This window comes from Hyalella azteca, unplaced genomic scaffold (assembly GCF_000764305.2).
Source record: "Hyalella azteca isolate HAZT.00-mixed unplaced genomic scaffold, Hazt_2.0.2 contig4065, whole genome shotgun sequence".
Classification (NCBI taxonomy): Eukaryota; Metazoa; Arthropoda; class Malacostraca; order Amphipoda; family Hyalellidae; genus Hyalella; species Hyalella azteca.
In genome coordinates this window covers 150,994-175,707 of record NW_025934291.1, presented here as the reverse complement: position 1 = coordinate 175,707, position 24,714 = coordinate 150,994, and the positions used below count along the sequence as shown (strand labels likewise).

At 36.9% G+C, this 24,714-nt stretch overlaps 1 protein-coding gene across 1 annotated transcript in view; it reads right to left on the bottom strand.

The window, feature by feature from the left end:
• Nucleotides 1-617: 617 nt before the first annotated feature.
• LOC108680773 (limbic system-associated membrane protein) overlaps nucleotides 618-24,714 on the bottom strand; it is a 33,539-nt gene continuing 9,442 nt past the window's right edge. The window contains exons 2-7 of the mRNA XM_018169672.2: nucleotides 19,400-19,719; nucleotides 16,906-17,116; nucleotides 15,695-15,822; nucleotides 7,663-7,820; nucleotides 6,416-6,520; nucleotides 618-738 (exon numbers count right to left, since the gene is read on the bottom strand). Of these exons, the coding sequence (XP_018025161.1) occupies nucleotides 618-738; nucleotides 6,416-6,520; nucleotides 7,663-7,820; nucleotides 15,695-15,822; nucleotides 16,906-17,116; nucleotides 19,400-19,719 (1,043 nt within the window). The remainder of the gene's footprint in view (nucleotides 739-6,415; nucleotides 6,521-7,662; nucleotides 7,821-15,694; nucleotides 15,823-16,905; nucleotides 17,117-19,399; nucleotides 19,720-24,714) is intronic.

Below are 24,714 nucleotides of genomic sequence, written 5' to 3'. Positions count from 1 at the left end.
ATCCCTGGTCCAAGTATCTCATATCTTTTCAGTAACTTTCTTTGAAGAATAATTTCGCCCACTGTAAATCTCTGCACGCCCTATATTGGAGGAAAAAATATTCTATTGCGTGCAGCAATTTTCTTCACTATATTTGGTTGTAATATATCATGACTGTGCTCTTATATAATTATTTCTCTGAATTAAATGAAAGAGGCAAACGAACAGAGCGTCCAACGCAGACCTAGCCACATGGGACGGAATAATTTTCCCCGCATTAGCGGCTTTGGAAGTCTTCTTACTATGAAAAAATTAGCGATAAAATTAGAAATAAAAAATTATTGGAGATGAAATTAGCGCAAACAAATTAACGAGATGCTTATAAAGGATAAAAAATACTCGTTAGATTGGCACGACATGTCGCTGTTTGCATTTTGCATGTCGCTGTCAATATTGTATGTGCAATGATCGAGTGATTCTGAAGCGATTGAATTGCTTGGCATTGGACAGACTTAATCGAATATTGTGCCAATAGAAAAAAAAGATACTGCAAGACGGGTATTTTCCATTAGACGAATTTTGATGAAATTTCAACTGGACACCGTCGCGGCATGACACCTGCACACGCACGTTGTGCCTCAGTCTCCACCGTCGCGGCATGACACCTGCACGCGCACGTTGCCCCTCAGTCTCCACCGTCGCGGCATGACACCTGCACACGCACGTTGCGCCTCAGTCTCCACCGTCGCGGCATGACACCTGCACACGCACGTTGTCACGACATGTCGCTGTTTGCATTTTGCATGTCGCTGTCAATATTTTATGTGCAATGATCGAGTGATTATGAAGGGATTGAATTAATTGGCATTGGACAGAATTAATCGAATATTGTGCCATTAGAAAAAGACACTGCAAGACGGGCATTTTCCATTAGGCGAATTTTTATGAAATTTCAACTGGAAACCGTCGCAGCATATGACACCTGCACACGCACGTTGTGCCTCAGTCTCCACCGTCGCTGCATGACACCTGCACACGCACGTTGCGCCTCAGTCTCCCCGCGACATAAAACAGTCGGCGCTCCGCGACCAACAGAGCTTGTGTGATGGATAGCTGGTGGTATCACCTCCCTAGTGGTAGTATTGCCTCGTCTTGGCTTATTTACGATCAAAGTCTTGCGGCAGGAGTCGAGCCACTCTGAACTGACCGATGTTCAAACTTCCCGACACCATCGGCGTTTGTGCATGTGGGAGATGTTAAGCAGCACTCGTCAAAAACTTACGTCATAAATAGCCATAAATAAAGCTCTATTTAGGTTAGTTTCTTTGTCCTAAGCTAGGCTTCTAGAAGAGACCTGCAATTGAACTCATTATAGTTAACCTATTTTTATATATTTTAGGCGTCAAGTTGTCTTATGTTGTAAAGTATAAAAATTATGTTTAGTTTGTTTGAAATGATTTGAGACGCATCATTTCTTGCAGCCGACATAACAACTTAGACGCATAATTCCTATTCATTTTTGTCTTAGAATAGAATAGAAGTTCAGCGCTGAAGTAATAGGCCCAGGGCCAATTCACATTCTTTAAAAAATATCTGCAATCAAAACCAGTGCTGATATTTATACATGCGCCTTTTGTTGTTTCAACGAAAGGTAAAACGTTGCCCTCATTATGATAAATACCGATGTCGAAAAATTAGGCTGAATCTAATCAAGTATTGAAACATAGCGAAAAAAGAGACGGTTTCCGACGCCTATTTTACTAAGTATATATATGTTAATTTCATAGAGAATGACTATTTGTTTAACAGCTAGAAGTGGGACTTAATTTATGTACTGAAACAGGACAATTGATTTGAATATATGTGACAAGGTTAATTGCAACGATGTAGTATCAATTCAGGTTACTTATCACTAGGACACCGTTACACTAGCAAATGTTTAATGGTGCCCGCAAATGGATAATTTACGATATTATCCTTGGTTTTGGTAAGGTACTTGTATGATTCATTGTTTAATTAGTATTGATCATTTCGCAATTAAGTAGTGATATTTATTTTTTAGTTACGTATTGATCATGAACTAACAGTTCTAAGATTAGGTCACTCAACACTAACCTTATAATGAGACTTTAGTTCGCAATAGTTGGTTAATTCACTAAAGATTCCCGTTTTATCTCGAGGTTATTATAGCAGACGCCACCGCCTCGTTCGTCTTCTAAAGAACAACAGAAGCTAAACGCTAGGCTGGCTGGCTTAAGTTAGTCAACCTCGATCTTGTTTTAATGAGCGGCTAGCCTGTTTGCTCACTAACTTCCGGCTCCGTCACAACCAAACCTAATGTTTGTGTCAACATTATCCAAAATGTTTTTAATTTTACGATCATTATGGAAAAGAAGTACTGTATTTATATTTTCTTACTTCCATAAATCGATATTTTGTGTGCCTCATGTGAATTTTTCGAACCTTAGTTACGTAACCAATTAAAACATTTGAAGCAATCGTGGAAATATTTCAACCAGCGCTACTATTATTTGAATTTGGATTAGTGACCATAGTAATGAACAAATTCAGCTGCTGCAAAACGCTGCATATCACCGTGAACCATACAAGTGATCATTTTCAATGTGTGTTAGTAAAATAGTATTAAACTAATTAAAATTTTAAACTAATTTTTTGTGGGCTTAATTTTTTTAGCTACAAAATTTCTTGATTAAAGATAAGTTCATATACACATAATTCTAGTTTTTTCACGATGTCAATTCAGATTTTGTGTCAAATATTTATCGTCAACAATCATGACTTTTCTACTGAATTTGCAAAGCGTAATTTCAACAAGTAAAGCATATGCATGAAAAAAATGTAACCTGCACTTTCATCAATAATCAAATTCTTGTTCCGTAAAAAAGAATCAGCTGAAGCACCATTTTTTTACTCACGTCTCATAATTCTAACAATAATTTGCAGAAATTTCATTGTTTATCATTTTCATATTTTTTGTGGATGCGAAATACAGAAGTGCTTGTTTTGATTGTTTTATTTAATTAAGCGTCGAGCGTTGCGGCTTCTCACAATTTAGAAGCGAAATTTTGCGAAAAGATTTATTCCAATTTGCTTTTGCAGCTTAACTGACGGAAAAAAAGTATTTCAAACCAAGCAATTTTCCCTCGAGTGACATGCGTACGATCCTCAGCTCATGAGCTCGGCCTTGAGAAGGGAAATGGTAACGGGAAGAAATGTGAAGGTTAATGGCATGTTTTTCAGAATTCTAGTGTTCGCCATGCAAGGATATACTTATTTTAATCTAATTATATTTCTGCTCACTCTCCAGAAACATTTGGAGATCGTTTTCCTGCCACAATAAGACCAGAAAACATCATCACGCACTAAAATAATGAACAAATATTGAATGCTAATAAACGCACCAATTTGCTCATACGTGCAAAAATAGAAAAATTTATTCGCAGCTTCGTGCCCGAGCAAAGATGGTTGTCAAACTTTCATAAATTTTATGGCATGCTGGGGCGAGTCGCTTGATCCCGGACGCCAAAAGATTATGGCTAAGCGCATCCAGCTCGAAGTTTTTGGTGGCTTTGGCGCCTTTGTCATTATTCGTAATGAGGATGTGATGCGGGAAAAATTCCCCATCCATTACACGGCTGGTCCTGCATGCAGAACTCCACTGCAGAATTTGTGACAGACTCGGCGAGGTTAGGAGGAACAAACTCTTTGAAAATGTTCAACATAATGAAGACAGCAATGAAATATTTACCACACTTCAAATTGAGAACAACAGTAGTTTTGAGAAAAAATTGAGAACAACAGTAGTAATTGAGAAAAACAACCTTTCTCATTTGTGTCATATAATTTATTAATTCAACATGATTGCAAAAAAAAAAACTTTGTTGTTTGAAGAAAGTGCTAATAATACATGTGATAATTATCAATAAATATTTTGTTATTTTCATATAGGATATATAATCTACGCTAGTTTCAAGCGTCAAGAGCTGGCTAATTTTATCATAAATCATGCGTGAATGCAATTAATATTTCCTATTTAATTGACTCAAGGATATAGTTTTCCAGTTGAATTTCTTTATTGAGGTAAACCTGCCAAAACGTTATTTGCATCTGCATTTAGGCCATAGGTCACTATTTGAATTTTTGAACAGCTCACTTATGTCAAACTTGATGAATTGGAATTTTTAGTGCACTTTTACCAAAATGTTCGTACACGCTTCATGCTTTTTAACGTTGATGAATAGCGTGAGGGATTAATGAATGAGAAAATTTCAATTATAACCTTTATTTCAACACTTTGGTACTATTACAAATATACAAATACTTACTTCAGAAATGGAAACGAACAAGACTCTTAAAAACTTCATAAAATCCGGAGGACAAACCACTCACAGAATGGACGCACTAATTAAGTCTGGATACCTCGTGGCTCAATTCCATCTTCCCCTCCCGCATCTACATGAAATGAAGCAGGATCTTCTATCCAGCTCGGTCTGGTCATGTGTATGATAAGTCATAAGAATTATTACACAAATAACCGAAACCTATTAAAATAAGTATTGTGAAATATTGAATTATGTTCCAGGAAATGATATATACCGATCTCGGAATTTTATCCATTTTTAGAATTTCGATTTCATCAAGATATTTTGTGTAGGTTGCTCAATTAGACAAAAATACAATTTTATGCCAGTACTTTATTCGTATTTGATGAATTTCTTGAAAGTTAGTGAGGAAATTTCTTCAGATTTGCTTAATAGACGTGAGCTCTAACCTATCAACCAACTTCACGGAGGGATGAAAATCATGCAAGAGGATCAAGGTAACTTGTTTTTCACAATTTCTAATGTTCCTGAAGAGTATGAAGAAGAAACAATTTCAAATTTTTGAGACTGAATGTAGAGAGAAATTAGAGACGAAAAAAAAGCACCGCTCGGGTTTCAAGTAAAAATATAGGGAAAATTAAAGTAATTAAAGCGAAGCCTTATCAGGTTTGTGAATACTCGCGTTTCCTGCTTCTTCGCCGCCAATATTTCCTCAAGGCGACAAAGCATTCATCCAGCTTTACTTTTGCAACTATTATTAGAAAATTGTGTCAATGGGCAGATTCATAATGAATTTTAGAAGGCACCAGAATTTTTCATACTCATATCAAATAGTAATAAGTAAATTATATCTCACATCACAATTTCTTGTGTTTACGGCCGAAAGCCGCACAATTTCCTGAACGTGTAGTACTCACAAATTTATGAGCAACTAAAACTACGCAATATTCAAGAGCATTTAAACCGAATAATGAATATTAAGTGATAAAATACTAGTATTTGTAAACTAACTCATAGGAATTGGAATTTATGAATTTTTTTACATCAAATTTCAATAAAATAAAATCGTAAATTTTCACAGAGGAAATTATTGAGAAGCACTATCACAAAATAGCCTAAAACCGATGCGGAACAAAATATTCAGTGTCTCTGGCTGTAGTCTCGCGGCGAACATCTGATCATGGATAAAAATTACGATTAGTTTTTACGATGGTACGCCACTAATAAACAACAGTACGAATGTTATAATAGCAACGACAAGACTTTGTACACACATAAGTAAGCAAGCGTAGATAAGGTATATTTCACAAGATAACGTGCATAACCTCTATTTAAATATTTCTTATAATGATATTAAATAACATTGAACAAGAGCTGTGAAGTTTATTCCACACACTGATACAAAAATACTTGTAGGTTTTCATGATATCGCTCATCATCTTGAGTGGTCTGTACATATTTACATCCATGGAAGTTTCATGTGATACTAATGAATGGGGAAAATTTAAATAATTTCCAGTTAAAAATTTGAAGATTCTTTGTTTACATGATCACTCTTTGATGATTAAAGCATGAAAGTCTTGCTTTCATGTCTATTGATGAGTTTCATCAATAGACAACATTTACACAAATTAGCTTATAACCTTCTCATGAATATGAATGGCACACACAATACTAGATCATACATAAACAAGGACAATGAAGTGCATTGATACAGAGATGAATCATATCATAGAAAGATAGAATGAACCATTATTTGTTTCGCTTAACACTGCACAAGTTACAAAGCCCAATTGTATGCGTATGTAAAAAGTCAGGAAAAATGATTACTGAATTTTTGTAAAAGCACCTACTATTTACCCTAAAATTCATTGAAAAAAATCAACGTTAACAGATTAGTCCCAAAACCAATATCTGATGACCGAAAAACTATGTAATTCCTATTGAAAAAGTACTTATTTTCCCGGTCATTTGATTAAACATACGTTCCAGCGAACACTCGTAATTTCATAATTTTGTTTCACTCAAAGACTCTTGATAAACATAAGTTGTTTAGAATCGGGAATAGACTGAACCTTATTTCTGGGACTAACAGCAACGGCGCTTGAGAACGCTCAGCAGGAGCGTCGCGACGACGCTGGACCAGCGAGCCAACAGCGCTGAGGAGGCGTTCGTTTGCATGGCGGCGGGACGTTCTCCTGCCGTGAGCAAAACGTATAAATAGATTATGGCGATAAGTTTGTTACTTATACATACTAGAATAGAAGACGACCAATATCGTGCAATCGATACATTGCATGTTATCGTTATCATATGGCGGTTATCGTGCAATCGATACTTCAGATATATCGATACTTCTCGCCATATCATCAGAGTAATGGTAAAACTTGGCTTTATACTCCAGAACTCAAGTCAACTTACTTTAGCGTTAAAGACACATTAGAGATGTCTTTTATTAAAGAAGAATTATTCAAAGGACAATTGAAATTAGAAATTTGCATTCGAAATAATTTAACCAAAAATAATAGGCTCAAATATATAAAACAAAAATAAATTTAAATCTAATTTATTCTCATGTCACACAACTGTCACACATGACACAACTGGACAAACTATTCAACTCACTTCACACAACAGGACAATCTATTCAAGTGCTTCAAACATGCAAGAAATGTATTAATACATCTCAGTCAGAAGCTGACCAATGGCAGCTATTAAAAAACCTTCGATAGCTGGAACCCATTATAAAAACTATAACATTTAGGCAACATTGCTTCTGAGCGCACGATCAGCGTTTTATTGCGTCAATTTCGACCAACAGCACGACACATTTCTTCGAAAAAAAAAGCCTCACAACAATACCGATCTCATGCCATCAGATGCGCACACCAATCCTCTTACGCAATTGCGCTGACAAAATGCCACTCTATGAGCTTTGGCTGATTAAACTCGTCTGAATGTTCCGTAAGTAGGCTAGCTACATGGCGCCCGTCCTGCATATGTGGCCAATTGGACAATAAGAAGATGAAATATTTTTCGAACTTAGGTACACTAGAATTATAGCTTCATTCAAGTTTTAAATTTATTTGAATTTTAATAGCATATTGCGATTGGAACCTAACCAATTGTTCTGCAGGGCATTCGAAGCACCCATTTATCAGTGTATCAGTTTATTTCTTTTCCATGGGTATTACCTATAATTGAAAATTAGACCCAGGAACAGATCTTTGAGTTTAGGGATTGATTTCATTCAATTGGTTAATAGAAAATATGTCTATCAAGGTTTCATGGAGATATGAGAATAAAATTACATCGATATGATAATTATGCAATATGTAGCAATAGTGCGATGGAGGCAGGTTCCATGCCCTCAGGCTTGCACGTGAAGGAGCCAGAGTCGGCAGGCAGGGCGTTCTGCAGGAGCAGAAAGCTGGTGGTGGTCTCGCCGCGCTCCTCCACCACACTCACCCCGCCACGAGCACTGGTGTAGCTGATGGTCTGATGTCAAGGATATGGTAACTACTGTTAATATTGGTAATAGTGCGTGATATAAATCAGTAATAGCACCCCAAGCACTCGTGTAGCTTGTTGTCTGATGTCAGTGGTGTGGTAACTAAGGCCTGTACTAATATTAGAATGCAACGCAATCAAGCTTATTCACAGCACCCAAAGAACTCCAGTATTTTATTGTCTGGTGTCAATGATATGGTACAACTTACTGTACGTAAATATTTGTTGCATTTTAATGGTGCATAATGAGGTCAGCTCCACTAATGAGAGCGAGGTACGCTCCTACGATGTTTGGTGAATAGGCATTCAGGTGGACTTTTCTGTGTCAAGGGCACATGGCTTTCTACTTGTCGTTAATTTGTAAAATACGAGTTCTGCCTTTCCCCTCATGCATATATATAGTTGCCAGTGTAATACACAAGTCCAACGAATAAGGACTACCGAGAACACGCACATTTATTTAAACTAACGCATTTGTTGATACCCACTGACGGTAAATATAATAAAAAAACCGCGAGTCACTTGGTGGTCAGTCATTTCGGTTTGCATCATAGAATAGAATATAAAATTATATCACTAGACGAAGCAATTAAAATCATTGTTTGTACAGGATTCAATTATTTAAATATGAACATATTCAATTCAAATGATTACCTATTAGGCCAAGACGCAAACTCACTACAAATCCTGCTGAGGAGTTAGTACAGTTGAAATGCAGTTTCTCAATTTCCATTAAGTTACCAATAAAATGATTGCAAGTGCGCTAAAGAGTTCTCCATATTTTTCAATGCTTAAGGAGCTCACAAATATCACAAATCTCTTCAAAGTATTATATAGTGCGAAATGCTAATTTTATTTGTCAAGAGGAAATTGTCTTTTATATATTTTCTTCTAATTAAACAGAAATTATTCAGTTTACGCGACCATCAGGTCAGTTTTATACTTTACTTTACGAGTCCAATTAAAAATCATGGGTCCGGAGAATGGAAGGAATAGTACAGCAATAAAGATTAACGATAAGTGTTATCTTGATGCAGGACGCCTTTAGTTAATTTGATACCATCATTCACACCGTTAAGAGGACCCAAAAGTTTAAATTGGAAAAATTATTTGTCGATTTATAGTGAAATCACACAGCCGTCGTCAAACATTAACTTGCGTCAGAGCACATATGTTGATCAACATGTGATACAATGGTATTCTTACCAGAGCGAAGGTTAAACCGGTGGTAGATAATATTTGGAAAGTTTCGCCTTAATTGAAGAAGTCAGTATTTGATGTCTCAGTAAATCAACGAAAATGAATGAGGAACATGTGTAAAGTTTTTTTGGGGTATCGCACGTTTGTTCGAGAATTCTTTCACTGTAGAATTTAGCCTCATATATGAAAATGTTCATTTACTTCATGAAGAGTGTCTCCATGATTTCCTTCGTGAGGTTCAATGCTATATGATTGTCTTATTTTTTGATGAATTACACTATAGACGGATATAACATTCATAATTCTCGAGTATATTTCAAATATTATTTTGGTGGCTATGGAATGAGAAATTACGTCATAAAATAACTATCGTGGATCGAATACTGACGAATTATAAATTTCTATAATTGAAAAACTGAATACATATTGAGATTATCATCAATTGAAAATTGCTTCAACAAAATAGTCAAACCTTCACAAGAATATTGATCTATTCCAGTGGGCAAAAATTAACGATTATTCCATATGATAATTCTTTAAAAACATCGTAAACACGTATATCACAAACAGCGGGGGGAGATCTGTACCTCTGTAATAATATGGTATTTTCCTTGACAAAAACTGTGAACTAAACTTGAATTACTGAAGTGATGACACTTGTATAGCCTGGCAAAAACTAATCCGAAACTGCCTTAGGAATTCACAGCTTTTGTGCTCGATGACCCTGAATTCCTGAATTTGACCCTGGAATAAAATTTTCACTCTAATTCAATTTCAACTGTTTGTAAGACTGCACCAGAGCTCATGAAAACTAGCAGGCGTTTATGAGCTAGAAAAACGAAACTATAATTGCGTTTTTCCAAGTGATAACGTCGACTTCAATGGGAATAATCTCTCGGAAACTTGTCTCCAAAGATTTTAAAGTGATTTCAATTATCGATCAATTTGGCATTCATGAACGACGCTTCTTTGGACAATTGATTCAGGAATATTTTTCAAATACATTTGGCAAATGATTTTTCCTTTGTGTGGAAATGAATTGTACCAGAATTTTTTCCTGGAATCTCTCTCTTATTTGACATTTATTCTGACCAGAGTTAATTTCTTCCCCTTGTGCATTTTTCCCGAGGAATCAATTTGAATAGTTTATGAATTGTGGAATATCGCTGTGAAAACGATGACTGGATGTAATATCGTACTTTCTTTTAGTTTTTATAGAGTGTCACACATTTAAAAATTTCTTAATTGTTAATTGTTTGCCATTTTCTAACCACTGTAATTTTTGGGTTTGAAATGAATAAACAAATTAGTGATTTTCCCTAAATGACTTTGCACTTTTGATAGAATCTGAATGAGTTATAGATATATTGTATTATTTAAAAATTAGAAAGCATCTAGTTGAACGCTCTGCTCGCTGATATAATTCTGCAAACTTTTGGTTCAAGGCCTCTTAATAACTGATGATCCACGACAATATCAACACATGAGTTTTTAACACAGACATCCAGGATTTCATCTCGCTGGCTTTGTGAGTGTAGAAATGTCATGTATTTGTGTTATATTTTGCCCCATTGTAGTGAATCTTTAAAAAGCAGTTTGACTTCAATCTAGTGGTAAAATTCACGTAAGTAATTATTTCTGAAAATTATTATTGTATTCACGCTCTCAACAAATTATGACATGATTGAACTTAACACTTACTGACCAAGAGGCCAGCCATCATTTCATGGCCTAATCATTTCTACCCTACACCCAGAAAGTGGCAGCCTACAAGCATGTCACTTAATCATATTCAATCAATCTATCCATCCTCATTGTAGCCCACGAATAAGCGAGCAAATCAGTGGCACAGCAGCCCAAGGAGTGCGCGGCAGCAGAAGTGCCTTAATTCAATCAGCGTCTGAGTGTAGCGAAAGCCCCAGACGATTGTCCCTCGGTGCAGCCAAGGGAGAGCCACAAGATGGATTATGCATGCAGGAGCTGCGTAGGCAACCTTCTTATTTGAATGGCATCTCGTTACCACCGAGGCTTCGTTCCGCTCCCAGCCGAGCATTGAGAGCAGCTCATCGATTTGTGTATGTGTTTACCAAGGCCTTGTCCCTGATGAAATGCACTATTCAATTTCAGGCCCGACTTATTTACTCGCCCACACTTGCAATATTTAAATGTGTATTTTCAAGCAGCGAAGAAAGATCTCTGATTTCTTCATGAATTTGAGACGGTGAATAAGAACAGAAAAGTATTTCATATTGAGTTTGTAAGCGAAAAAAACTTACAAAATAACTTATTAGATGTTATCTACTCTCTCTGTAGAATATTATGCTTATTTGGCTTATTGTTTATAAGCCAAACAGTTAAGTTGAGTTTAACTCAAGAAGTCAGGTTATAACTGTAATTCTGACGATATATTTCATTAGTAGAGTTAATTATAATTAGAGCTTACACATTTATCGGTGGAAACTTGGACCTTATATCGAAAAAGGATTAATTTTTCCCAAGTTATTCACTGCCACTATACGAATGTTCTCCATGCACTAACACATGCAGTACAATCAGAAGTGATATATTTACTCGTCTTAAAGCGATTTCATTTTGTTCCGCTTAAGGTCTACCGGTGAGTGAATTCTTTATTCTACACAGTTCATAAGTTATATAATATTCGTCTGAATAGAAGCTGGACTAGTCTTGCAAGCCTGGGCTTGCCACAAAATTTTTCAGGCTAACCAACATATTTTGCGCCGTCCGCGTCTCTGAGTTAATCAAGCAGGTATTAGGGAATAATGAGAAGTCATAGCAAATCTACCTGATTTGTAGTCAGGTCACCAAAAGCTAATGTCATAAACAAAAGTTTAGCCTAGTCTTATTTAAAATTTATTTACACTTTTTTAAATCAAACATTTTATGGCATAAATAAATTCCAGAGAAATAATTAAATTCAAGTGCTGCATCTGGATTTCAGACTCCTACGACGTATTTTCAATTGCACTGAGTTGAAACATTCAATGCAAGATTTACATACTGAATGCAAATAGTACCTAAGTCTAAACATTGGCTGTTTTCTCCTTAGCTTATTATTATCGAGAACTTGATGTAACAACTTATCTCATCCCATTTACACGCAACGACGTGACACCGAAGAATAACAACATCTGGGAGCGGGAGATGAGAACTTGCATAGCGTAGCTTCTCATGCAGCTAGGCTTTTAGACGCGTAATTTAGCGACTCCGTTTGAGGTGCGACAGCGAGAAACTCTCCCAATAATGCGAACATTGCCGCCGTAAAAGCTCTTCAGAAGCCGTTGTTCCCGCATGCTTCTTTATGACGGGTGCGAGGCGACCACCTGTTCCAATGTACAGCCAAGAGATGCTCTCTCCATCTTGAGCGACATTCTAAACAGCTCAGAAACTCAATGCAGATACATTTTCGGAAACTATGGAAGATGAGCAGGCATATATCGTATAAAAAATTGTATGAAGGTATAAAAAATTATGATATAAAAAAGATAATTAAAAAGTTATCTCAGCATTATGAACCGTAATGTTCATAGGACGGGGAATAAGAATAGAAAAGTATTTCTTTTTCTTATTGATTTTTTAAACGAAGAAAACTTACAAAAGAACTTATTAGATGTTATTTCCGTTCTCCGTAGAATATTATAAATTTTTTGTTTATGTTATGCAATGCTTCTAATCAATTAATCAGAAATAAGAGAGTTTTATATTTGCATTTGGCAATCTATTATCTGCCCCGAATAGAGACAGTCAAATGTTTTTCTTAATTTTACAAAATTATATGGTATCTTCTAAAAAATTTTAGTTGGCAGGGCAAAGGCAAGCTGTTGTCAGGAATTGTCTTAACTTTTAAAAGGGGTAATCATTTACTTGCATTCATACTGCTCTAGCTATTTTTTGAATAACATAAATTAATTTAAAGCAAACATAAATGTATGACAGATGTATATAAATGTATGACATAGATAAAGCATACCTACTATTAATGCGACAAATGCTTAACACAAATCCTTGACACAAGAGATGGAAAACTACAAAACTGTGGAATTCACCACTTGGTGTCCAACTAAAAATAAATTTGAATATTACTTACTTCAACTCAATTTAGCAGTATACAGTCGTGTTGATTTTTGCACAATTGGTACCTAAATATGTTAAAAGTTATTTTGATCATTCGAGCTAAGGCATTTAATTTATCAATAAATAATTCAATTTTCAAGATTATTTGTTGATTTGAGAATATTCATACCGCACTTAGCGCGATGTAAATTATGTGTGATGCGCAGTGAGAATGCTCTTTCAAGTACCCATTAATTATTGTTTATCTCATCACAAAAGTTAATTATTACACTCGGCAAAGTAATGACGTTCTAATGCACAATAAATCAAATGTTATGTCAACGCAATATAATATATATTAAACAGTTTGAGTCAACTTTTTCTGCAAGAAAAATTCTCGAAGCCTGGTATTCATCAGCACAAACAGCAAAATATTTCGCTTGAAAAGTTCATTAGTCGTTAAAGTAGGCATCTAAGTTGGCATCGAAATTTATAGCAGCGGAAAGTTGATCTTGATGCAGCTATTTTAAAACTTACGGAAACCAGAGCCAAACGCGTTTTTTTGCCAATAGATAAAATCGAGAAAATATGCATTTTTTACTGATATGGTTAAATTTTGATGCTCTCGATGGCGTCGATGATTTGAATCTGGATTTAATTTTGATTATTCCCAACATTTAAACTGTTCGTAATGCAATAATATAACAACACTTAGAAGTGTCATTTTTAGCGCATTTTCTCTTTATAGAAAAAATGCAATATTGTGCTCGCCATGTCCGTCTGTCTGTCCGTCCGTCCGTCTGTCCGTCCATCCGCCCGTGACTTCACGTTTTCGTCGACGAAACGAAAGTTTTAGCTTAGTTTTTAGTTTAGTTTTTAGTTTAGTTTTTAGTTTATTTTTCAGTTTTTAGTTTAGTTTTTAGCGCATTTCCTCATTTATGGAAGAAATGCACTACTGTGCTCGCCATGTCCGTCTGTCTGTCTAAGTTGGCATCGAAATTTATAGCAGCGGAAAGTTGTTCTTGATGCAGGTATTTTAAAACATAATGAAACCAGAGCCAAACGTAATTTTTTTTTGCCAATAGACAAAATCGAGAAAACATGAATTTTTTTATTGAAATGGTTAAATTTTGATACGATGGCGTCGATGATTTGAATCTCGATTTAATTTTGATTATTCCCAACATTTAAACTGTTCATAGTGCAATCATTTAACAACACTTAAAAGTTCCAGTTTTTTTAATTTACTATCTTTAGGCATGCTGGTACACGCTAAGCTCCAACGCTCATATTTTAGTTACGCGGCATGTCCAAATAGGCGAGAAAAATACTTGAAATGAGTTTGGTATCAAATCCCTAATTTATTTTCCGTCATATGTTGGAACAATAATGGAGATATTTCTGTCCCGTGCTCTTGCTAAACGATAGGTATAAATATTGAACTGGCATTATTCTTCTCTCAAAGCTTTCCATTTCTAAAAATCGGACAATTTATCGGCAGGGAAACGATAGCCGAGAAGCCATTTCGAGCCAACATCACTCACGAGTGTCGAAAACATTGAAGTGAAAGTGTTGTGAATTTTTACTTCAGTTCACAGAAGCAATTAATTCAGCACAGATATTTTTGGGCCACAAGGCCACTATTTTAGCTATATATTGGCAGGTTAATTAATTGAATTTAAAGGAAGCCTTAAATCATATACTCGGTAAAAATAATTGAAAACAAACAAATAAATTTGCAAAAAGTGAGTGCTAGTGCACAGCCGACATATATGTCAATTATTTACAGACTTGAATTTGAGACATTACGGTTGTGTGACAGACTTAGTCCTGAGTAATTCTTCCTTTAATATTTTCCAAAAAACTTCACGACTATAAAACCCTCTCAAGACACCAGCCAACGAATCGCTTAACAAACACTAATGGATGATACACATCCCTAGAGGCCATGGAAAGCCAGGAACATTTATATTTATGAATAATTCAGATGAACTGGCGCCTTCCACCTTTCGGAAATCGTTTGATGCGATACCCCCAAGCACACAAACTTTCGTCGGTTCGAATATCTCAGGATCAAAATTAAAATCCCAACCGTCTAACGACGCCTGAAAATATCCAGTGAACAACAGGCTAAGCTAATTTTGCGCTTGCATTGAACACTTTTGTTACCATCGCGTACTTTACAGTGCGATGAATCTCACCTCGAACAAGCGATGCTAATTAATTACTTGTCAATGTCGAGACTAATTGAGAAAATTGTTCATTTAATTTTAAATATTGCTTCCAAGTAAGGTAAGACATCGAGTTAATGGAGATTTTCATAAGCTAGCATTTGTTTTTTGTTTCAAATCCTAATCGTCAGCAAGCAGTTTTATGTGCTGCTTTATATTGTTTACTAATTTTTAATGTAAATTTTTATTGTATAATATAGTTACAATAATATCATAGTTAAGAGTGACATCGAAGGAAATATTCTTCTCTCGTTTTGTTTGTGCTAAATTATTCAACAAAACTAATGCTAAAGAATAATGGATCTCTGACGAGATTATCAACTAATTTGAAGATTTACAACCATCCATGCAGTTCCTGACCTGGTTGTTGTGGTACCAAGTGATGGCCTCAGGGGGGAAGGGTGCGTGGTGCACAATGCACGTCAGGTTGATCATGCTCGCCCTGTTGACGTACACGTCAGGACCTCCCAGCACCTCCACTGTGGGCTCTGGTGGGTCAATGACACACATTCAGTGAAAAATTACGATCAATATTACAATATTATCTAGGTATTTATACAGGGTAATGAAAGTCCCATGGCAGTGGTTCCCAACCATTCATGTGATCGGGGGCCCAGTGCAAACACAGCGTACATTAGTTGCCACCGTGTAACTTCATGAATTCGTAGGATGTGTAGTTTCAGTTACATTTAATCTTTTACAATACATTAACAAATATTCTATCAAGTTACGGTATTATTTCAATTTTTAAAGATACGCTTCAAGGGCCATGGTGCGAGGAGAGCAGAAAAATAATGGAGTCGTTGCGAGATTATTTTATTTTAAGCAGTAAACAATTCCATTCTGTGATGAGCAATAAATCGAGGGGACACGAGGGGACAATAATATGATGAAATGAGAATTTACGACTTGAAAAATACACTCAAAATACCTACATTTGCGTTTTTAATCTGAACGATCAATGTCTGCGTGGGGTGGAAGATGAAAGCAGCTTAACTTACCACAAACGAAGTGGAAAAGAACGGTGAAAGTTCAAATGAGCTTGCAAAGCTACTAAAGACTTTTATTGCAGCCACAACATTAGCCGGATGGCGAAGGTTCTAATGACAATGAACTCACAACATGGAGATGAATGGTAAAGGCTGGAAAAACTATCAGCTCAATCACTACATAGAAGTTTACGGTGAAGGTTCTAATGGGCTTATGAAGGTTCTAAATACCCTCACCTCACCCGCAACATGGAGCTGCACGGTGAAGGTTCTAATTGGCTTATGAAGGTTCTAAATACCATCACCTCACCCACAACATGGAGCTATACGGTGAAGGTTCTTATGGGTTTATGAAGGTTCTAAATTCCATTACCTCACCCTCAACATGGAGCAGTACGGTGAAGGTTCTTATAGGCTTATGAAAGTTATAAAAACCATCAACCCACCTGGAACATGAAACTGCACGGCGAAGGTTCTAATGGGCATATGAAGGTTCTAAATACCATCACCTCACCCACAACATGGAGTTGCACGGTGAAGGTTCTAATGGGCTTATGAAGGTTCTAAAGACCATCAACTCACCCACAACATGGAGCTGCACGGTAAAGGTTCTAATGGGCTTGGTAGTTATCTGGCAGTCATAGCTGCCCTGGTCGCGCAGTTGTACAGATCGTATTCTGAGCGTCCACTCGGAGCTGCCCTCTGTGTGCAGTGCCTCGAACCGCAGGTCCGACGTGTAGGTGTAGCGGCCCACCGTCAGGATTCTTAGGTCTCTGCCCCTAATCCATGACACCTGATGACGCCGGAACGTAAGGGTTATCGTTAAATATCAGAATCACAGCACATCATCATATATATCATTTGTTATCTCACATCTCTCACACTAATCTTTAACTACATGTTGATCTCTGAATTTTTGCGCATTACTTTTGCATCGCTTTTGGTCTATGGGCACCAAGTTTATCCTTTAACCTATGTCTCGTCGACACTGACCGGAGTTTTCACTGTTCATCCTCTAAGGCAGAACTTTTCATCGAATCTGCAAACTGCAACATCAGCATAAAATTTTTAGAGCTTCACAAAAGCTTTAAGCTATTGCCTCCACACAATTTTGTGTCTAAAGTTACACGAGAAGTTTGGATGAACCTGTAAAATTTATTGAAAGCATTTATTTTATGACCGAAAAATTTTTCGCCGGGAAATTCTATCAGGTAAATTTGGTTTTTAGGTTGACGTTTTTATAATAAAACGAACGAAAGGAATCTCTAAATGGGTGATTGATTTTTTTTATCAACGGACTTTCCGTACGTCCTGAAAGTGAACTCATCAATGTAGGAATACTTGCAACCTTGTACTCTTAAAAATGTGTTATTGTAATCCGTAACCTTATACATCAAGCTAACTGTTTTATATACTGGGTGTTTTTTTTCAAATTTCAGCTCAAAATGCACTTTATGCATTGAATTGCAGATATTTTAACAAGCTACAACAGTCGAATTGCATGGTAGTCGCCTACTTCTTACATTCATTGTTGATCCTTTGGCGAAGACTACAACCATCTATTTCTCTCTGTACCTTTGGTTAAAATCTATAGCATGTATTTAACCCACAAAAGAAGTTTATAACTTATTTTCAGCTGTTTCAAAATATATTCTACAGTGGGGGGAAATAAATATTCGTACACTTGAAAAATCGTATTTTAATGTATGTAATTTATACGCGTGCGATTAACGACCAGAGAATTCGTTGATTTAAATTATCAAAGAGTCTGACAATTCTTCAGATGACATTGGTAGATCGAAAGGCATATATCGGGAAGTAGTTTTAGTTTATTAACGACGTTTCGAATGTAACGAAGATTCATTTTCAAGTTACAAAGAGCATTAAATATTGACATGAAGTTAACATGTTGCATTAATTTTTGTTGCATTGAGATTTAATTTCTATTGATGCTATTTTTGAATACAATGCGCCTCTATACATAGTATAAATACTTCTCCTGTTCAGTTTGTGTACTTACATACATTAAAATACGATTTTTCAAGTGTACGAATATTTATTTCCCCCCACTGTATGTGGTCAGCATGAGAGAAAAGACGAAACACCAAATGTCTGAAAATTCTGTATAAAAGCTTCTGAACTTTTACTCGCAATTTCATACCCGGATACGTTCTAACAAGTCTGGCACCGAAAGTAAAAAATATAAACATTCACAACTGAAGCTAGCGAGTTAGTTTGTTCCCACCACAATGGAGCGTAAAAACTTTGTAGCCAACACTGGCTCTAAACGTTCTTTGAAATGAACCATTTTCGATAAATTTACACCACATTTTTAGCGAAACATTTTCATTTCCATGAATGTGTCATAATATTCTAATAACTTTATTTACATACATTAAAAACTTTTACTGAGGTTTTCATGAAAGTATGAAAGGCTCCTTCGTTTCATTAAAGCTTTGGAATAAGTCCCATGAGCAGGTCTATATAACAAAAGAATAAATTTATCCTGGCAGCCGAGGAATAGAGTGAGTGTCAGTTGTTTCTTCTAAGCAATATCCCGGCAGCAGGGAAGCCATTCTCCAGCCGGCAACAAAAAAGATGTTCTGTAAACCTGAAGCTTGGCGGGTCGTTTTTCGGGCGCATCCCGACAGGCTGCAGCGATCTATCATACGAAGCTCTAAAAATCTACTGGGCTTGACTAGCAGCCGTGAAATTTCTTCCTGATGGGGCTTTCATCGTAGCTTTGATATTAAATCAAGACTCACATTAAAGTGATTGGGCCCTTGACATTTTTTATGATAAATATTCAATTCATTCAAAAATCTGAATAATACATGCATAAAATTACTGACTTAAGTAATGAATCAAGTCGAGGCTGCAAGCGTTAAGCAAATTGAAAAATCATAAAACTCCAGAATTTGAAACTTTATTAAACTCGCGCTTCAAAGTCGGGTACTCAGTTGATTTACCACTTAAAGCCACTAAAGTAGCTGTGCAGTTCAACTTCTATGAGTATCATTAGAAAAAACCCTGGAATAAAATTCACCGGGCGTTGTTTGTAACTTTAAAAACTCACCGACTTGTCACTCTTGGCAGCGTGCACTATGCATGTGAGCACGGCTGTCTTGCCGAGGTAGGCCGTGTGGGTTGGTTGCATGCTCGAGTCGAAGTAACTTTCTTCTTCCATTGGTTCCAGACTTTCGGCTGTCTCGGGTATGATAACGCCATCTGTGACGGCTGCCACCTGCTCCAGCTGTTCCGTCGTGACAGGTGGCGGAGGTGCCGTGCCATGTGTCAAGTTCAGAGGGCCAACTGGATCTCCTTCTTCCAGCAACATCTCTGGAACTGTCCAAGAGGAAGACACGCGCACCGACACCACCGCCAGCGTCGACATCACTGTTAGGGGTGGAAAAAACTATCGGATGGAATATTCAAGACTTGAATTATTCAATTATATGTTGAATTTCCCCCCCCCCCTTAATAATTATTATTTTTAGAAAACATAGGTATGGTAAAATTAAGGATATTTTAAATAAGGCCATATGTTCGATTTTCAAATTTATTTATGGCTTCATCGGTGAAAGTTTCATCCAATGAAACACTATTTATATCACCAGGATTCATACAAGTAAAGGAACTGACTTCCATGTATCTGAGGGTATCATATTGAGAAGTAAGGCTGAATATAAATTGTTTGTTTATATTTTCACTCTGATTACCCATTCAACTCTGATTCAAATTTTCGTCACTCACACTAATTATCGCCAATGGGAAATAATATAATTGATTCGGCATCTGACTTATAAATTCCATCAAATGAAAACGACTTCAGAAACGATTTCTGTTGGTTAGGATTCAACAGGAAATTCCTGTGACTATAAAACTTAACTAATTAACACAATTTTTGCTCTAATAATTTTCATTTTGCAACCAAAAACTCGCCAAGAAAACTCGTTAGGTAAAAAATTTTTTTATATCGAAAAAGCGGAAATCGGTGGCAAGACTGGCTTTCGGCCCATCCAATGGAGTCCGGAGTTTCCAAGGTGAAGCACTCTCAGGCTCCGGTGTTTTTTCGGTTACTCTAATCCAATCATTCTAAAGGCTGTGGGGAGAAATTCCTGTGAAAAACATGTTCTAAGAAATGCATGTCATGATACATGTTGGCTTCAATTGAGTTCTAATCTTCCTTAAGTTTACTGAAGTTGGCGTTGAAGGCAAAAGAGAGGCAGAGAAAAATTTTCTTGAAAGCATTACATTTTCTTAGCTCTTAAATTCTTGGTTAGTATGCGATTTTTTTGTTGATTTAACCCATAGAAGGTGGTAATCAAAAGTGCCCGAAGTTATAAATGCAGGATAGAGTAGGATTACATTCTGGCTGTTTCTATATAAAACTTTATATATTATACAAGTTTATATATTCTACAATCCAATTCTTGAGGATTGTGGCTCTGGAATCGCAATTAATCTTAGTTCTCCGATCGATTGCATAGCTGTGGATCAAGAGATTGAAATTTTCTATTCAAAGCCGGTTTCAAAGTTCAATCGACAGGTGCATCAGAAATCGACGTTCCATCATCACATCAATCTGCACAATGTGGACCGCATCATAAATCCTTCTACCTTGTGTCAGTCACAATCGTTTGTTTCCACCGCAGCTACCGACCATGCAATGCCTCTGCGGTCCATTCTTCAATGGCTAACTGCAAAGTAACTCTGCATTGTATAAGCGAATTTTGTAGAATCTAACGATGAATAGTATTTATAACAGTACATAACAGTGTAAAAATTAGAGCGTACATATTTCTGTCGATCGGTTCCAACAACAATTAATCAAAGAACTCCTGAAGCAACTGTGATAAAATTTATTACATTTGATAAAAAAGCCAAGGTGTGTGCAGTGTAGAGCCTCATTGCCAATACATTGCTTACAAGCGAAATAGTCGATATACCAATTTATTCGATTTCAAGCGAGAAAAGTCTGATTTTGTTCATCTCAAAATTAGTCGTAAATGAGATCGAAAGAGGATCTTGTACGACAACTGCCGATGGGCTAAAATTTTATTATGCTGGTGCGGCTCAGTTCATTTATCAAGTTCCGATTGGATCATTAGTTGTTACTTCTATTAACACTGAATTGAGTAAGTTATTAGTTGTAGATATTCTCGTAAACAAAACTTGATAAGCATATCCGAGATAGTACAATTTTGTACTATTCTGGTAGAAAGAATTTTTATACTAAGGCCACAAATTATTTCTAAAGAAAGCCATATTTTTGATCGGATCTTGAATTCTTGTTGACCTGATCCACTGCAGCTAATCAACGTTGAAGTGAGATTCGTTCCGTTGAATCAATAACATAATAAGGGAAATCTTTCAAGGGGTCTGTCAGAAAAGTGTCACAGTCTAATGTAAATCAACTATGTATTGAATGTCTGCTGCACTTTACTTGGAACGATTAATTGTTAGCTAAACGGAGAATATTATTACATGGATCCGTTCTGTTCATTTCATAAGTTCCTCTAGTTCAGCAGTAAGCCAGCCACTGGTGGTTACAGGCCCGTGCAGCACGTATATATAGTCTTCCAGAACAGCCAGCGGAAACAATCAGCTGGCGGTGCGTGGCCACGTCTGGCGATGGAAGCATGCAAATTTGCATGTAACGCAGCTTCCCGAAAGGCAGCCTCAAATCCCTTAATATTAGATTCTGGCAGGTGGATCCGATATGAATGGATTTTGTGATGGATTCAAATTCTGACGCTTTCATCCCTTCAAAATTGGAGTGGATTTCCTTCCAACAAAAGCTTTAAAATATCGATATAGCTAGTTTGATTGCGCAACTTTTGTTCACTCCTCTTAGGGTAGCCAAATTGTAAGCAGCAGAAGCTAGACTTAGTAAATAAGTCTTAAATAATGCATCGCCACATTATGAATAACATTATTGACCATTCACTTAACCTTTTTTTAGCGAAGCCGGCGGTCGTGATTGAATTGATTTAAAGCAAATGTTTACTTATATCCATGAAATGTTCGAGTTTCAGGTTAGTAATATCAGCCTCCTAAATCAAGCAATACGGTAACAATGTGTTATTTTGAAGGCATAACGGAAGCTCTCGATGACCTCGTGGCCATGATGCAGACGTTCAGTCTGACGTTCATCAATACCTTGCTGACGGCCAATCTCATTACAAGACGAGTCATAGCCTCGAGATCGGAATATGAAAGGGAGAGTGAAGCTCAATGAGATGCTCTGGCGCTACATACGGCCAGACTGACCGGGCAACTGTTGGTGATGAGGTTCTCCACTGCATTGAGCTTATCGAGTTCACTTACGAAGTGGCATCGTTCATCGTGTACGAAGTAAGAAGGATGACCAATGTTCATTCCCCATTGATATTGTGATTAATCTGGTCTGGCCAATTAATCGGTCTGACCGTTTAATCGCTTTTCAGAGAGGCAATAAACAGCTCCTAAAGTTCAACGCCGGTAATTTAATATATTAAAGTAGCAATATTTACTCTTTAAGGAACAACATTTTCATCATAATAATTTGATGAAATTCATTAATGATTGTACTAAATATTTTTCAGCATACATTTTATTCAGTTGAACGCCATTAAAGAGTTCCGCTATAAACCAAAAACAATTGAATTCGTAACATAATTATCAAGGTTTCTGTATTTAATTCTTTTCGGCTGGACGTTTTCATTTGAGAACTGCGGAGCTGCGCAGCTACATCATTTTGTCAAATTCTCTTTACATTTACTGTGTAAATCACGAACGAAAAGCGAAAAGAAGCTGAAGTGACACCATTGTTCAAAAGAGATGACATGAGTTAGTCTGGTAACCACCGACCTGTCAGTCTGACAAGCGTTTGTAAGGTAATGCAATCTGTTGTGAGGGATAGGATTATCGATTACTTGACGGTTAACCCTCTCCTATCAGACTAGACTGTCAACATGGCTTATTGCCGGTAGATCCTGCACGACTAACCTGTTGTATACGTTGAACGATTGGAACCGTCTGCTGGACGACAAGGAGCCAGTTAATGCAGTGTGCCTCGATTTTGCCAAAGCATTTGACAGCTCGCTATAAACCAAAAAACAATATTGAATTCGTAACAAAATAATCAAGGTTTCTGTATTTAATTCTTTTCGGCTGGACGTTTTCATTTGAGAACTGTGGAGCTGCGCAGCTACATCATTTTGTCAAATTCTCTTTACATTTACTGTGTAAATCACGAACGAAAAGCGAAAAGAAGCTGAAGTGACACCATATTGTTCAAAAGAGATGACATGAGTTAGTCTGGTAACCACCGCCCTGTCAGTCTGACAAGCGTTTGTAAGGTAATGGAATCTGTTGTGAGGGATAGGATTATCGATTACTTGACGGTTAACCCTCTCCTATCAGACTAGACTGTCAACATGGCTTAAATTGCCGGTAGATCCTGCACCACTAACCTGTTGTATACGTTGAACGATTGGAACCGTCTGCTGGACGACAAGGAGCCAGTTAATGCAGTGTACCTCGATTTTGCCGAAGCATTTGACAGCGTTCGCATGAGCGGCTGTTGCGTAGAGTGAAGTTATGGGAATAGAGGGAAATGTTCTCCAATGGATCAGAGATTTTCTAGTAGGTAGACGACAACGTGTCAGTTTTAACGGGACCGTGTCAGACTGGGCATCAGTGCCCAGTGGCGTGCCACAAGGAAGCGTTCTTGGGCCAGTTTTGTTCCTTGCTTTTATAAACGATGAGCCAGAAGTAGTGTCAAACTTGTGCTCCATGTATGCCGATGACACAAAAATTTATAATTCAGTTAAGGATGCGTCAAATAAAGTGCAATTACAAGATGATATTGATAGTTGAGTAAACTGGACTGATACGTGGCAGGTGTGTTTTAATGCTGACAAGTGAAGCAGTGAATGCAGTGAATATTTCGAACTGTATTAAAGGACATGAATGTGGCTGAGTCATGGTCATTTCTCAAGGACACGGTTATGTCTGCAGTTGATGCGTGTGTACCTAAAATTAAGCTTGGTGGAGTCAAAAAACTCAGTGGATGAATAGTACAGTTCTAGCTAAGCTGAAAACAAAGAAGGAAGCATACCAGCATTATTTATAGACTCGTAGAGATGCTGACTATAACCTATACGCAAGAGCTCAAAATCAAGCTAAAGAACGTTGTCGCACTGTAGTACCTTTGAAAAAAAAAAATATTGCTAAAGATGCAAAAAAGAACGCGAAAGCCTTTTTTTGTACGCTAGCTCGAAGTGCAAGATAAAGGACGGTATTTCTGATTTGAAAGTAGATCAACGAAAGATATCCTCTGATGAGGGCAAGGCTAACGTTCATAATCAGATTTTCAGTAGCGTATTCACTGAAGAGGACTTGAAC